Source organism: Pleurodeles waltl, chromosome 3_1, assembly GCF_031143425.1.
Source record: "Pleurodeles waltl isolate 20211129_DDA chromosome 3_1, aPleWal1.hap1.20221129, whole genome shotgun sequence".
NCBI lineage: Eukaryota > Metazoa > Chordata > Amphibia > Caudata > Salamandridae > Pleurodeles > Pleurodeles waltl.
In genome coordinates this window covers 398403514-398420008 of record NC_090440.1, presented here as the reverse complement: position 1 = coordinate 398420008, position 16495 = coordinate 398403514, and the positions used below count along the sequence as shown (strand labels likewise).

Here is a 16495-nt window from a genome sequence, read left to right as displayed (position 1 = left end):
CTTAATATTAATGATGGAACTGATTTAGCACTCACTGTGAAAAGTCACTTTGCACAGCAAAGGATCCACCCAATTTCTCATATCACGAAGGGTGAATCTACTCAGTGCAATGAAGAGAGCTGTGCTTTGACCAGACTTTTCTTCCACGAGGCCCCATATGAATTAGCACTCTGACTGCAGCCTTTAAAAATATCACATAGGATCCTCTTGCTTTAGTAGGGATAACTAGTCAAAGACCATTACAATTTCTGGCCTAGAAGAAAGGCATGATGGACCATTGTTCATTTGTTGACGGATTTGCACTGTAAACTATACATAATGTTTTGTTATCAGGAAAAGCATGCAAGTACTATTAGCTGTGCCAGTGGATGAAATAGGTGAAATACTGACAACAGACTGCGCCTTTGTGGAGAAGACATATACGCATCAAGAAAGCTCAATGCAGTTAGAGAAGGCAAAGAGACTGAATCAGGGGTAAGCATGGTCATCATACCTTTGGGCTCTTTTCCATGGTAATCAATTGTCAATTTCAAGAGAGGAAGAAGATTATCATCATCCAGTAAGACTTTATGCGCAGCCAACTGGAAAGCCACATTTACATCTAAAACAAACAAAAAAAGACAAGATTGTTCAAGCAACTTTCGTGGAGAAGTTGTTTCACTATAAGAATATAGGTCTCTAAGCTTGCTCTCATTTGGGCCCTCATTTACTAAACTTTTCCGCAAGCACTAACGAAAGGCAAAAGATAGTGTCAATTTACTTACCAATTTAGAGGCCCGAATGTGCAATGCTAAATTGTGTTGTGTTGTGCCTGTGCATACTTCAGTAAATGAGGACCTTAGAGTCTCACACTATTCCATCAGTCCACTGCATCAGTGCTAGGTGGGCACAAGTTTAAATGCACTCGTGAAGGCTTCAACAAAAAAAGTGCCTGTGATGTTAGAAGACTGTCCAATGTTCCAAACAGAATGAACAAGTTCCACCAGCCAATGGTATCAAAGAACTGAAAAGGAAAATGCCCTGCCCACAATGTCAGTTGGCGAGATCATGGCTGGCATGAGATTAGTTTCTCATATCAGCCCTGCTGGAGGGGACACCAAAGAGAATAACTATGCCTCAATCAAATCTTACCAAAGAGAATGACTGCCCTCCCCACCTCCAACAAATCTAACATCAGTAGAAGAGTACGGTCAAGGTTGTGTGACATAGACTTCCAAAGATTACCTCATAGGGGAATTTGTCAATGGGCATACGTCTTGTTCCTTGCTCTCTTCCGTCCCTTTCTTGTATGTTTTGGAATCCCTTGACATGTGGGACAGTCAGTTCTGATGCTGAATCAGTCTACTTACACATAGCAATGTGCCCTAAAGCCCTTTTCAGTAAATACAGATATATTAATTCACATGATTAACTTTAAAATACTCTTAAGTCTGTGACTTCTTCAATGCTATAGACCTTAAGATATGGGAATTCCCCACAATAATTGAGGTAGGAGGCTTGAATTTTGTTAAGGAATCAATCCTTAAACATTCACATTTCCTGGTCAATGGAAAATTACTTCTCAGCCATCAAGTTTCAACTATGATGGAGATAAATGCATTCACTTGCTTACCCAAGTATCTGTGACAAAAAGACACTAATGGATTTGGTTGGATGGCTACAGATATTGTATTCTCTAACCAAGTTGTGTTGACAAGCGGAGAGTGTTCTGGCACTTTGGTCCAATGTTTGTTGTTATTTTTACCAGTCACACTGGTGCAGAAATTCACTGGAGGAGGGCAAATCATACAGAACTTTGCCTTGCAGGTTGGACAGATACATATCAGATACTGGCCACATCAGTCAGGATCAGACATCTGTCACCAATTCAGCACTTTAGTATAAACCAGAGAAAAAGTAAAGGCAAAGGACCCACTACCTGCACAACTTTTAATAACTGGGCGGTAATGGGAGAAAGACAACAGATCCATTTTGGTGTTTTTGTGAGGCTGAAAATTCTCCCTGAAAAGTGGTCTGGAAAAATGCTATGAAGCATAACAGGGTGTGGCGCCTGTCTCCGGGGACACTAATGGACACAGTATTTAGACAGGAAATAGGTGACAAAATTAAAAACTACTTTAACACTAACCAGGCCAGGGAGGCGGTTGTCACTACACTCTGGAAAACATTTAAGGTGCTGATCAGAGGACACTGTATAGCTAAACAAAGTGATTCTTAGATCACAGCGTTGACAACTATAGAAACTGCAGGTAGAAATTAAGCAACTGTAGGTGACTATGGGCTGCACAGCTTGAGAATCGATACGGGCAGAGTTTGAGGGATACAATTACAGAATACAATGAAACCAGTAAGAGAGAAGCAAAATATAGCAGGGCATGTGCATAAGAGGAAAAACTGTGTCCGTTATCATAGGGAAGTCATGGGCAGCAAATGATATAATTACTATCAACTACCCTGATGGGCGACTGAGACACAAGGCTGCAGGCATCAAAGAAATCTTTATCCGTTACTACATGTACCGTTATGCGACCATCAACCCTACAAGATACCACCCTGCCCAAAGGGAATTTCTAATACACCCTCTGACAGCAGGAGAGGAAAAAGAAGAAATCCATGGCCTCCTGAACAGGAAGCCACCAGGGATGAATGGTTTGCCTACCGAACTTTACAAAACCTATGCAGATCTGTAGGCCCCCCACCTTCGAGCGGTATTCAAAGAGGCACTAGATAAGGGTACGTTTCCACCACTGATCCAGGAGCCATTATTGATAGTGAACTTAAAATCTAATAAAAATGACACCAGCTGCGAGTCATCAGTCCCCTCTCTATTGGTAATTGCAACACCAAAATATTCGCAAAAAACATCTTTAATAGGGTGCCCACACAGGTGTTACCAAACCAGGCGGAGTCAACAAGGGAATGCAACCAAGCATAACGTACGCACCTTATATGGTGTACTTCACCAATTGTAATATGAGTTAGAAGCAGTGGTGGTCTTCCTGGACACCACAAGGCGTTTGACTCCCCTGGCTGTGGATATCTATACAATGTCCTAGCCTGCATGGGAATGTTGGGCCCTCTTTGGAAACTCATCACCACTCCCTATGAAAGGGGCGTAACCAGGTTATACCTGGTGTAGGGTTTGGAACCTGTCAAACACTAATACTTGGAAGTTTGGCTGAGTCGGAGCACGGAGGAAATGATCTGATTAAATTAAGGCTGCATTATTGCTCATCTTCATAAAGACAGATAGATGGCTGAAAATACCACTGACCATGGCGGGCCAGACAGGGGCGGTGAAAATGGTGGTACTACCTACATTTTTATACTACTTCATTCATATCTTTATACTATACAAATCCTTCTTCCAATCACTAATATACAAAGATAGTGTGAGCTCATAAACAAACCACCGATAGTGTGACCATACTCACAGGGGGACTCCAGGGTCCATAATTTCAAGCTGTACTACCTCTGTTCCCAGGATAACTTTACACACTACTGGCTCAGTCCACAGTGGTACAATGCGCATACTGCTGTGGAAATTGCAGACCCGACCCCCCTCACGGCTGTAGTAAGGTCCACCCAAACGCACAGGGGGAGGTAAAAAGTATCATACACTCCAAGATTGCAGCCTGGGACAAACGGAAAAAAGGCTAAGACTCCCTGCTATATTCACCACTGGTGCCCTTGGCAACCCATCCACTCCTCCTCATACTACATAACTAGCTAGAAAGCGTTATCCACAGAAACGCACATGGGGCAATTTCTATTAAAACAGCCAGTTTATCACTCTTGAAACACTGAATACAAGAACAGTGCTGACACCCCTCAATATATTTCTACGCCACCAAATCAAAGCACATTGTAAACTAATATCCCCATTCTCCCCTGAGGAACTTGCAAGATTTGCCGTCGTCAAAGATAAATCCCCTATGCAGCTCATAACTATCCTATACCGAGAGGCACAGTCAGACATCCCAAAAGCCACATTTCCTGCTAAAGGGAGCTGGAGTGTAGAACTGGACGCACCCCTCTCAACTGAAATCTGGAAATACTGCTGTCGCAAAACCAGTGAATTACCGATTACTAGCCGGCTGCAGCTCATTCATTTCAGGTTCCTTCATACAATACCCCACCCTTCACCACGGGGACTACATAAATGAAGGTTGAAAGAGGACTCCAGCAGTGAACAGTGTGGAAAGGAAGGCGCGGGTTCCCTCCATCTGGGGTAGGCTGCCCATGCATCGTCCGCTATTTGCAAGTAATTTGTGCTGTTTTAGGAGCTTCAACTTTCCCATTAAAAATGTAATTTCTATTTTTGCAGAGCTTTTGTTTGTAAATTAAACAAGATATTTCAGAATGTGTATATTTGTTGTATGTATATTTGTTTCTGTAGTTTTAGACATTGTTGAGGTTCAAATTGTAAAAATTGCTGATGTTGGAATTTGTGCTCACAATGATGATTCAGTGGGTTCACACAGAAGTCGAAAGGTTTCAACCAGCTCTATGATGCATGTCTTAATTCTTTACGGAGGCTGAAGAAGATCCAATGCTCACCAAAATCCAGAAGCCAAACCTAGGAAAACTAAAATGTGCCTTTCTTTAGGCCTGGCAACATGGTCCAAAAGTTAAGTGCAGCTGCTGACATCTAAGGCAGAAGTTACAAATCCAGAAAAGGGCAGCCCAACCATGCAGGAATGTACAGTGAGCTGGCCTGGTCATACTCTGTTCAGTGATAACGCACCTCATATCTCACCTAATGGTCTACAACAAAAGGCCCACTGTGTGTCCTTTATTAAGAGTGTCTAAGTCCTTGCTCCATTTTTGATCCACATGTAGTACCTCTCTTACCATATAGGCATAATATGAAACATTTCTGGCTTGAGACAGAGATCAGATACAGCAGTGTCCGTAGCGGTTTAGGTTTGTCCGGAAGCACAGGAATAATCATCCTCAAGGTAGCCTTCACCTTACTGTACTGAAAAATATCCAGGGGTGAGGTGCCTCCTAGGTCTATAAACAGATGTCTATCTATGAACTTGTCTCCTGAATATAAATCCCCCAGGCTTCAGTTTAATGAAGTGCAAACATTTCAGCGTGCTCTGCCAGCTTTGAGCTTCTGTGCTAAGACTGTACACCTCACCAGGTCTATTCTGAGCCTGAGCTTAGGCCTGTATACAAGTCAGTTGATGTTTGTGACAAATGAAATAGAATATGATAGGTCGTCTACTGTCACCAGGTGACGTGAGGCTTAGGGCAGTGCCACGCATGATCATGCATTGTTTGCTCTACATCATAATATAGCTTAACTCAACATGGGTGTCTCCCATTTAGCATGAGGTGCTTTATCTCCTAAAGGAAGAATTCTCATCAAGGACTTAAGTGTACAGAAACATTGATCATTCAATAGAATAGGTATATTTACAAGTAGATCAAAATAGATTAGCAGAACAACCTTCCAAAGTGTAATCCGCCTCCTATGAACAATGGCAATTTTATCCACCTGCTTATCTTTGCTCTTACTTCTACCATAACTGCACCACAGTTTTCTCCAATTTTAGTTAAATGTATTTTTCCGCCAATATCTGACTGAATCATCTGACCACAGTATAAGATATTCAGTATTGCAGTGTGCACTAGCTTTCATGAGTGTGATTATGGTAGATATTTCCCAGTTGATTGTGAACGTCTGAAATGCCACTACCATGCATAAATTCCCTAAAAGTGAGGAAATATTATCAACACTGTCCTCAAAGAGCAACATAACAAGCAGATTCTTGCAAAGAGTTATCCTTTACTGGGTATCATATTCTTGCAGAAGGCTTGCCAGTGGTGTTATGGCACACAATAATGAGGGAAAGCTGCCAGCCCTGTTGAGTACCATTACCAACAGAGTTAGGTACAGCATAGCAAAGTTCGGTTTGAGCCAAGTAGTAGGTCCGGTATTCAGGAGCTTAATCCAGGTCAGATATGTAAGGTGCCCTTCTGGTGTTTTCGGTATGTTTGGCCATGCAACCTCACTACATAATTACATTAAATACCTGCCATAGTATTCCACTGCTATTCACACAGCCAACATTCACAGGAATTCCCTATTATAACCAAACGTAGTTCATCTTTAAACATTTTATCCAGTAAAGCTGTGGAAGGAACTCTCCACATATGGTGCCTACCACATGCAGCTAACAACCTGAGTTGTAGCAAGACTGAAGAGTGGTCAGACAGGGTATGCACTAGATGTTCAAATTAACCTTCTCAATCAACAATGTACCTACTCCTTTGCCAATAATTCATATATGAAAAGGTGCCCTGCACTGATGAGAGTAGGAGGCATACTCCTTATATTTGCCACAAATGTGGCACCAGACTTCAGTTGGATCATGCTGCACCATCAAATTCTTCAGCCACCTGCAGGTTAACATTGTAGGCCTATTTATCAAGTGAAGCCTATCTAACTCAGAGTCTAAACTCATGTTAAAGCCTTCCGCTTACTACTCCTTGGGGTGCAAGTTGGTGGCAGGTCTCAATCACTTTCTGGTAGAAGGCTAGAAACAGCATGTTTAGGTAATACGCATTAATAATAGAAATATATCATCATAGCTAGCTGCCTCATCCTCCTAGAAGATCTTAACTTTCACCTAGATCGCACTGACCCAAACTCTATGGTCCTTCTAGAAATCCTTGGAAACCTTGGCCTTGCTCAGCACATTAGTGAATCCACCCACATCGCTGGACACCTATTGGAACTGATTTTCTCGTCATTCACCAACATCTCTGTCAACAAGCCAGCAACTATGACTTGGACAGACCAGGCACTCATCAGTTTCAAAATACCCATGCTTCATCATCACATATCTACCACCACTGAAAACGCCCAAAGCATCTCAGAAGAGGAGTGGGCTTCCACCTCCTCTGGACACCGGACTGAGCACAGCAATGATTTGCTGGAACCTCAACAGCTTGATCACCCATGCGCTGACACCCTGGCTCCACTAAAGTGCAATCCAAAGCCAAAAGCCCATCCACAGGCCTGCTGGTTAACACAGAGGAACTCAGGCTAACGAATGGCCACTGCAAACAACCGGAGTTCAAATGGAAAACAAGACACAGCAGGCAAAGACGTCTTCAAATCAGCCCTAAGATGCTACCACCAGCAGATACGGAATACAAGCGGCATAGTTTTTGCAGATCAGATCAACGCCAGCGCTAACAGCAGCAAATACATCTTTGGCATCATCAAAGATTTCACAGTGCTTCAGCCGCCTCTTGCAACATCATCCCCTCACAACACCCTTGCAAAAAGCTCTCAAAAGTCTTCTGTAGCAAAATCACCTCCATATACAGCAACCTCGACCCTCAACTGGACCAAGCCACTGTAGCAACTCAACTTCCCATCACGGCCAGTGAATGAATGCTGACTTAGTGGGCTGCCATCACCACTGTCAAAATCGCTGCTACCATGGAGACCATCCACTCAGAGGCTCCATCTAACACTTGCCACCAACCACGCCTTCACCAAAGGACTCCTACTGATCAGCAAAGCACTAACAGCCATCCTCAACACCTCCACTGAGTCAGCTAATTTACAGAAATTAGAAAGATGCTACCGTCATGACCCTGCGCAAGAAACCATCTCCTGACCCTACCAGATTTCCCAACTACAGACTCATCTCTCTTCTACCATACCTGGAAAGATCTTATAGAAACTAAGCAACCATCACCTCATTGACCACCTTGGCAGCCCCTCGATTCCACACACTTCCACATTCAGGCCCAACCACAGTACAGAAACAGCACTCATCGCTGCCAAGGAAAACAGTGCCTGATCCTTGACAGAGGAGACACACCAGCCCGAATGTCTCTTGGATGTTTCTGTAGCATTTGACACAGTCTCATACCCCATCCTCATGAGGTGCCTGCACAATATTGGAATCCAATGACTCCCTCTCTGCTGCATCTGATCCTTCTTAATGGAGAGAACACAGGCTTTGAGCCTGGACCCTTACTCCACTGAAGAACACAAACTCATCTGATCAACTTCATCTGTGCACACAAGATCACCATCCTCACCTAAGCAGACAACACAAAGTCACATTCTCCCTCTCAGACAAGAACCCCCGCAATAGAAGGAACAAGTTTACTGTCTACATGACCGAAGTCGCTAACTGGATGAAAGCCAACAGTTTCAACCTCAACACTAACAAGAGGATAGTATTGATCTTCAGAAAGAATACCTCACCATGGGACTCCAACTGGTGGCCAGCCAAACTTGGACCCACACCTGCAGGTAGAATGCACACCACAAACCTCAGAATAATCATCAAAAGCATACTGGACATGACTGCACAAGTTAATGCTGTCACTACATCCTTCTTCCACACCTTTAAGATGCTGGTGAACATGTTCAAATGGATCCCAAGCAAGCGTAGAAAAACTGTCACTCATGCCATAGGCACCAGTAAGTTGGACTATGGGGAAACCCTCTACGCTGGTATCACCAAGCAACTCACTAGAAGACTACAAATCATCCTGAACTCAGCAGCCAGAGTCATCCTCAACCTCCCATCACACCACACCCGAGGGAACTACATTGGCTCCTGAAACACAACCACACTCAATTTCAACTCCTCTCACACACATTCAAGGCATTACACTCACGCCCCACCTACCTGAACAGTCGCATCTCCTTCCACCAACCAACCAGACACATTTTCTTTGCAGGGCTCCCACTTCCACACAATCTAAGCATATGCAGAACCAAATCAGGACGTGCATTATCTTACTTCGCTCCTAAAGCATGGAACGACCTCCCACTCCACATCAGAGCTTTCTCCTCTCTTCTTGAATTCCGCAAGACCTGGCTTTTCAATTAGCCAAACTGCCCTAGGCAGGGCTTGACACACACACCTGCTTAGTGTCAGGATACCCTTATGGGTGATTGTGTGCTTTGTAAATACATATAACAACAATTGTACAATCAAATAATGCCCCTCAACACCTGCAATGGTTTGGAAAGGAGTATTCCTTTTAATAATCACTGTCACCCTTCTAGCATGTCCAAATATGATGCAAAATATGTATGCACACTCCACCTAGCAACAAATGTGTGCTCTTTTGTATGTGTCAAATGAGTTTCCAGCAGCAAGGCTGTATCAATATGATACCTGTCTAAATATGTCTTTGAGGCCTGCATTCCATCTTCAAGACACTCTCTTGGTGAGTTCTTCCTTTTCTTTTAAAAGAAGGATACCTCAATTGGGTAAGAAGATGTGGGCTTTCCCACTGTATCATGTTCGGTTGGGTGTGGTACAGCATTGAGTATTCAATATTCTTGTGCTGCAGTTTAGTCTTGACAGCAGTATATGCCCTACTCGCCTCCTCTACCGCCACCGTGAAGTTAGGGAAAATGACAATCTCAGATCCTAGAAATTCTATAGCTCCTTCATTCCCACATGCAATTGAGAACTAACTCTCAATCTGGATAGTTTAAGACCAGAGCTAAGAGAAGTCTTGCCAGCATTCTGAGGAGGTCTCAGTACAAGCGTACTGTGAATTCTCTACCACACAGCAACACAACATGATGATGAACTGAGTTCTGAAACTTTTCAAACACTCACTCCCAGTCACAAATCTGGGTTAACTCTATTGTTCTTTTGCCCACCATGCCACCCCAGCTTGGACCTATCCATGTGCAAATCAGTCTTGACCCAGTTCCCCATGGGAACCATCCAGCCCCAACTGCCAGACCAGGCCCTCCCTGGACCGGAAACAAGCATCGTGGTACTGGTTTTGGGGTATCAGCCAGGCTAGCTTGAATCTAGTGGCACAGTGAGCAAGGAACCCATGTCTGGGCATACTACACAACAAGATGATAAACACAGTGCTGAAACCTTTAAAAAAACTCAACCCCCAGTCATAAATCTGGGTTAAATCCATTGTTCCTTTGCTCATCATGCCACCCCAGTTTGGACCCAGCCTTATGCAAATCAGTCTTGGCCCTGCTCCCCATGGGAACAGTTTAACCCGAACTGCCAGGCCCTTCCTGGACCAGTAACAAGCATCCTGGGACCCGTTTCGGGGTATCACCCCTTATCACCCAGGCTAGCTTGAATCCAGTGGCACAGTGAGTAAGGGACCCACGTCTGGGCATTATTATGATGTCTGCGCAGATTCAGCACACTCGAGCGACCCAACATAAACCCATTCTGATCTGAATGCACCAGTGCTGCCACCACTCTTCTTAGTTTAGTAGCCAAAATGTTGGCCAGGATTTTAAGATCCGCATTAAGTAAGGAGATTCGGTGGTAGGATTCACATTTGTCCAGCTTTGGGGACAAGAATACATTTTGCTGAACGCATATCCACTGGGAGTTCATTTGTTCTAACCTCATCCTCAAAGGCAGAACAGATGGAGAGGCCATCCACTTATTAAGTTTACAGAAGAACTCCACCGGGAACCCGTTAGGGCCTTGGGCCTTTCTTGCTTGCAACTGACTCCTAGCCAAGGACAACTCCTCTTCTGATATGTCCTCCTCTAAATCAGTCATTTGTTGTGGGTCCAGTCTTTTCACTGGGCAGTCTGCTATAACGGTTAAGATTTCTAGCTCAGAAACAACCAGCCATGATTCATAAAAGCACGTAAGTTGTATTGCCAGTTCTTCCACTATACTCAGACTATGTCATATCACCTCCCCGGAAGTCATATGCAGGTCTCTAATGAACATGCTTTACTTTTCCTTACTACCTATCCATGCAAGTAACTTGCCTACCTTGTTTCCATCCTTATATAGGCGTTTCTGTTTCTCGAGTAATATTGTCTTGACCTCATCATTGTCCACCAAGCAAAATTCAGCCTTTTTTTGATCTACTACCTTCTTGCCTTGGGGGTTGGGGAGGCCCCGGAGGCGCCCTCTAAATGTAACAATTCACCTTCTAGTGTGGTCAGCCTCTAATGTCTTTTCCTGCGGTCTCCGACCTCCCTGGCAATGAAGACCCCTCTAATTGTGGCCTTGTATGGTTCCAATAGGGCTTTACAGCTTTGCACCGACTCCCTGTTTTCCACAAAGTAACCTGTTCCAGGTCTATAACAACCTACCTGTATGTGAGGTGCCAGGTCTCCATCCTCTACCCAGCTCAGTATGCGTGCAACCTCATGTTCAACCTTATACTCAGTGGTAAATGGTCACTAACACCTCAAGCCAAATACTCTTCCTCTCCAAAACTAGGTAACAAGTCGGCCATGGTAAAAAAAAGTAATCCAGATGGGAATGAACTCCATGGGAGCCAGAATAGAAGGAGTAGCCCCTTTCCTGTAAATGTAGAGCCTCCCAACTATCGCACAATCCCAGTGATTGTGCAAAGCCCTCCAGTCTACCCTTTCTATCCCCCCCCAACCTATTTTGTACTGGTCCTTTCTAGGTATTTGTCCAATACTAAGTTAAAGTCCCCTCCCACTCTCATGTATGCATATGGTGCTTTAGCTAGTATGGCCCCCACCTGCTGAAGTGTAACTCTCTTAAGCCTAGGAGTGGCATAAGCGTCAGTAGCAGAGGTACTCTGTTATATTCACTGACAATCCCAGAGTAACTACCTTGTGTGTCTGCCCATATGCAGTGTGTGTGGAACTGGAGTGATTTACATACAAGACTCGATAAACCCCTGTATCCGGATGTGTACTGCGCGTGACCAATCAGTTTATATTTGCCCCTTCCCAAATTTCGATGTTGTGTGTTCACAAGATGGGCTTCCTGCATATATACAATGTCTGGTTGGTACCTAGATATTGCTTTATGGATCAACCCTCTTTTGCTCTTGTTGCCCAACCCATTAACATTCCATGCCACTCCATCCCATAGCACTAATAACTGTTTAAACTATACCACTGCAGGTATCTCTTTCCCAGTCTCTCCCTCCTGCTGGGCCTAGTGAGCAACTGATCACAGCGCATCCTCATACCGTAGTTTGAAAACAAGCAAGAAAACAATCAGAATAATTTTAACCCATAACAACCCCCACCCCACTTTACCGTGTCATGATTGTAAATGTAACCACCCCCAAACACACTATGTATATCCCTGAACCTAATAAACAAACCAACAGTGTGTGAGTCTGTCTCCAAGGCACAGCCACCAGCCAGACTTAGGTACCCAAATCTAGAATGTTAAAGGGATTCCCTCCTAAGCCAGGGGTCCACGGTGGGTACAAAGTGGCTAGTACTGGGTTTATTCACTTGTAAGGCTCCATCTAGCCGAGTAGATCCGCTGTCACAGGTGTCTCAACTGGCAAGTGTTCTTCATCAGAGCTATTATCCGTCCCTGTATGATACAATCCACTACCACCCCCCTACCCTCATGCCAGGAAGCGCCATTATTATTGCTCAAGATATCTCTGTTGTGTTCAATTTCTAGCACTGATTTGACCTGTGCAGCTTTCATCTGTTCCGGAGTCAAAGAGGCCTTGCTTATCTCCTGTTGTTCCTATGTTTATTTACCGTTTTTTCACAGCCATTGTCTTTACTTTAGCGTCAAGGGATCGACCAGCAGGCAGCCATACTTATTTGCTGCCAACTATTACTAGAATTACCACACTGCCACCAACTCTGGGGGCATTTCTACTTCAGGCCATCTCCTCTACATCAGGGGCCTGGGAAGCAATGTACTCACCTGCCAAGCACAACTGGGAAAGGGCTGGGTCCCCAGCGTCAACGATTGCCCCAGTGAGAGATCGCCGGTTGGCGGGCTCCATGCAGCCCTTAGGAATTTTGTCCTACAAAGCTCCGGCTGTAATGAGAGCTTCAGACTACACGTCCAACTCCATTGCAAGCTCATCCATGCCCCCTTCCAGAGCACTTTGGATTGCAGGAGTTTTTAAGCACAAGGTTAGCACACAGAAGAAGCCTGGCAACTTTCTCTTGTGTTGTATGACTTTCTGATTTGGCTAGTGTGGCACCATATTCTGATCCAATCATCTATCTTGTTTTTCCTCTTTGCCATGCTGGCAGTTTGACAGTTTTCTTGTTGTTTTGCTTGTTTCTTTCTGTGCATTCCTCCAGCATTCGTAAATGCTAGCTCTCCTGGCATCCTGAAGTTCCTTGCTTTTATCCTGGTCATTTTGAGGCCCACCCAGAGTTTGGCAAGAAAAGCTCTATACTAAATAATAGGTTTGGTTACTTCCCAGTATTTACTCACCTATATGTTAACTGTAAGCTTTTCTATAACCAAGATTCAAAGGACTGCTAAGCCTGCTAACCTCCTTTCTGATCCTAAGTTGGAACCCGTGGGTCTCTATTCCTTCGCCCTTTACCCCCTCATCATTTCTAACTGATGTGTGTGCATCCTATCCATCAACATGGAGGGAGCAACAGGAGTGGGAATCTTGACAACATAGCTGTTCACTCAAGCTTGACACCAGACGTTTGTCCTTTAGTCTTATATACGCCTCCATTGTGCACTGTTAGCGGCAATCTAAATGTGTAGCAGAACAGCAAAGTACACTCACCCTTAAATCCATTGTGGGTGTAACATAAGCAAGAAGATGGAGAGTTAGCACACTTCAACCATCTTAACAGAGCTCAGCTCAGTCCTGCATTCCAAGGAAGGCTGCACCTGACTATGCTGTTTTGCTGGGCCGTTCTGCCTTCCACAGTGTGTAAATCAATCACATTGGGCAATGTGGGGAGGGGGCTTATTGGTCCCTTCCCTCTGGTTCTGATGTACTCACTGCCTGCTTCACAGTCAGGCCTTCTGCTGGTTTGGGCGAACTCTCTCCTACAAACGCCTTGTCTCATGACCAATGGCAGTGTTTGTCATGTTAAGAAGAAGCCCTGCTACCAACCACAGAGCACTTTCATGCTGAAGCATCCACAGGCCACTGCCCTGTCCACCTCTGGTACCATTCTTCCTGTTCCTCTCACTTCACTATAGAAGATTCACAGTGTTCCACTCTAGAGGTGATCCACTTCTATTCTGTTCCCTTTAAAACTGATAGCGAAGCAGACAAGCAGACACAGAAATCCGTGGCCTAATCGCCATACACCTCAGGGTCTCTGAATGGACTGCAACTTGAAATCTTGACAACATCGAGATCAGATCACTCAATACTTCTTGATGAGCAGAGTCCAATTCTAAAATCTGCCAATCTGCTGACCATCTGCCTGCACAAGATACTGATAGATTAGGAGTCCAGTGCAAGTGAACTATCACTAAAGTGCCACCATCTTGGAGCCTGGCATACTGGTGCAACTGACTTTGATGCATCTTGAATTTGAATAAAACAGATTACGCTAATCTCAGTACGCAGGAGTCATAAGACATACTGGTGCTCTCTGCAGCCAAGTTGTTTAAATAGGGGAATAATCCATGCTTTTTTAGGCAGGGCATATGAAGGGCAAACAAAAAAGTGTGCCAGAGATTCCTCCACTTGATGACAAGTCGGATATAAAGTGCTTGAGGAGGTGCAGGATTCCAATTAGCTTGCAAAGACAACAGACAATGAAGGTAAGGTGAATAACAAATTTTGAGGTACAGCATCCTTGCACCTGAGGACAAAATGTAGTCTAAGAACGGATCAAAGAGGACCTCAGGTTTAAAGTCGAAATAATTGCAAACTAGGAACCCTTGTGTGGCACTCCTGACCTCAACATCATGAATATATGCCCAATAGGCATTCTGAAGGGCAGCTCTGGAAAGTTATTTCACCGGGGGGGAGGTGAAGAACCAAAGTTCACCTAAGCCTACTTTAACTAGATTTTCAACCTTACATAACCACTTGATTTTGCCTGAGTTATCAACGGAAACCACATCCTGGAAGGAACTAAAATAATACACAAGGGAATTCAGCCTTCACCAGAACACTAGTGGTTTTAATTGGGCGTTGTGGATCATTCCTATGTCATAACGCAGTGGTATTAGTGGAGTGTTTTTTGGAAGGTTGTTTAATGCTCTTAAAAAAGTGTTCTCTGCCACCACGACTGACGTCAGATCAGCATTACCCAAACCTCAGCCCCATAAAGGGCACTACCCTGAGCCTTGGCCCTACAAGCCTGTACAGCTGGGAATAAGTACCTAAATCGAAATGACCTATACAATCTAAAAATGGCAGCAGAGTACTCTGAGAGATTCGAGCTACTCCTCTTGACCAGGGGCGACCAGGAAATAGAGCTGGTTAACTTAATTCCCAAACAGATACATTCAGAAACCTTATTGAGCGGCCTGCCATTCAACAAAATAGAGCCCCTAAAACACTTGAGGGGTCTGATGACCATAAACTTTGTTTTGGAGTGGTTAATTACCAGGCCCTGGCCAGAACAAAAGGCTGCAAACTTATGCACTAAACATTGGAGGCACTAGGGGTCATTGACATCAATAGATTGTCATAAGCAAATAATAAAAGGGGAATCTTAACGTTCCCCCAGACGTGGGACATCATTAAGATATAAAGAAATAGGGTCTGGGCTAGAACGCACCCTTGGCAAACTTAGTTTAAAATAGGGATTAGTTCAGTGAGCTCTCCACTCCGACCCATCTAACTTGGGCGTATGTATCATCACAAACCAAAATTTCCAAGAGAGTGTGTGGAACACAACTGTTCTTGAGGACTTCCCACAGTTTTACACATGGTACAACGATCAAGTGCAGATTTCTGGTCTACGAACCCCAGGTAAAGATACATCTTTAGTGCAAGAACCGTTTTCAATAAAGGAATAAGAACCTAAAAACTTGATCAATTGTGCTCTCCCCTTTTTGGAACCCCACCTGCAGGGGGGGGAGAGGGCCTGATGGTCCTCAATCCACCCTTCCAATTTCCCTAAGATTTGCCTTGCAATGATCTTTTAGCCAACATCAATAAGGCTGATCCGCCTCTAATTTAGGGCAGAGTCCTGTAAACCCTTTTTAAAAATTGGGATAATTTCAACAGTCTTCCAGCTTGACGGAATGCTAGTCCCCCTAGGAAAAAGGTTTGTTAGCCTGTAAAAAGTACACAGGATACTTGTTCTTTTTTTCACTAATCAAGGGAATTTTTCCACAGATAAGGGCTTGTCGGAGCTCATTTGTCTTGTCATTACAGGCCTTTTTATACCACATATGCCACAACAGGGGAGGGGGGCCAGTTGAGCCACAAGAGTGGATAAAACACTCCCCAAGCATTTTAAACAAGATCTCATCACACTTAGCGATGTTCAAGTCCCAGAAGTGGCCCTTCTGGGCACAGTTCAACTTTTCTTATTCTAAGGCAGCAACCCCTAGTGCCCGAGCCATCCGATCTCTAACGCACAAATCTGATACAACTTTGTCCCATTCAATCCTTCTCTTATCATTCAAAGGTACTAGATTGGTACTAAGGGAAATGGGAACATCTGTCCTGAAATTAAACAAATCTTTTAATAAACAGTGGCGAGTGTTGTGGACGCTACTGTGCCTACCTATTATGTTTAGATTGCAAAATTGGCCCAGATGTTCAGGGATATTAGCACATAGTCAATTCTGCTTGTGTG

General features: G+C 44.2%; 1 protein-coding gene across 1 annotated transcript in view; it reads right to left on the bottom strand.

The window, feature by feature from the left end:
• The window catches only part of TUBGCP4 (tubulin gamma complex component 4), a 339555-nt gene that overhangs the window by 128963 nt on the left and 194097 nt on the right, over window positions 1-16495 (bottom strand). The window contains exon 12 of the mRNA XM_069222595.1: window positions 494-601. Within this exon, the coding sequence (XP_069078696.1) occupies window positions 494-601 (108 nt within the window). The remainder of the gene's footprint in view (window positions 1-493; window positions 602-16495) is intronic.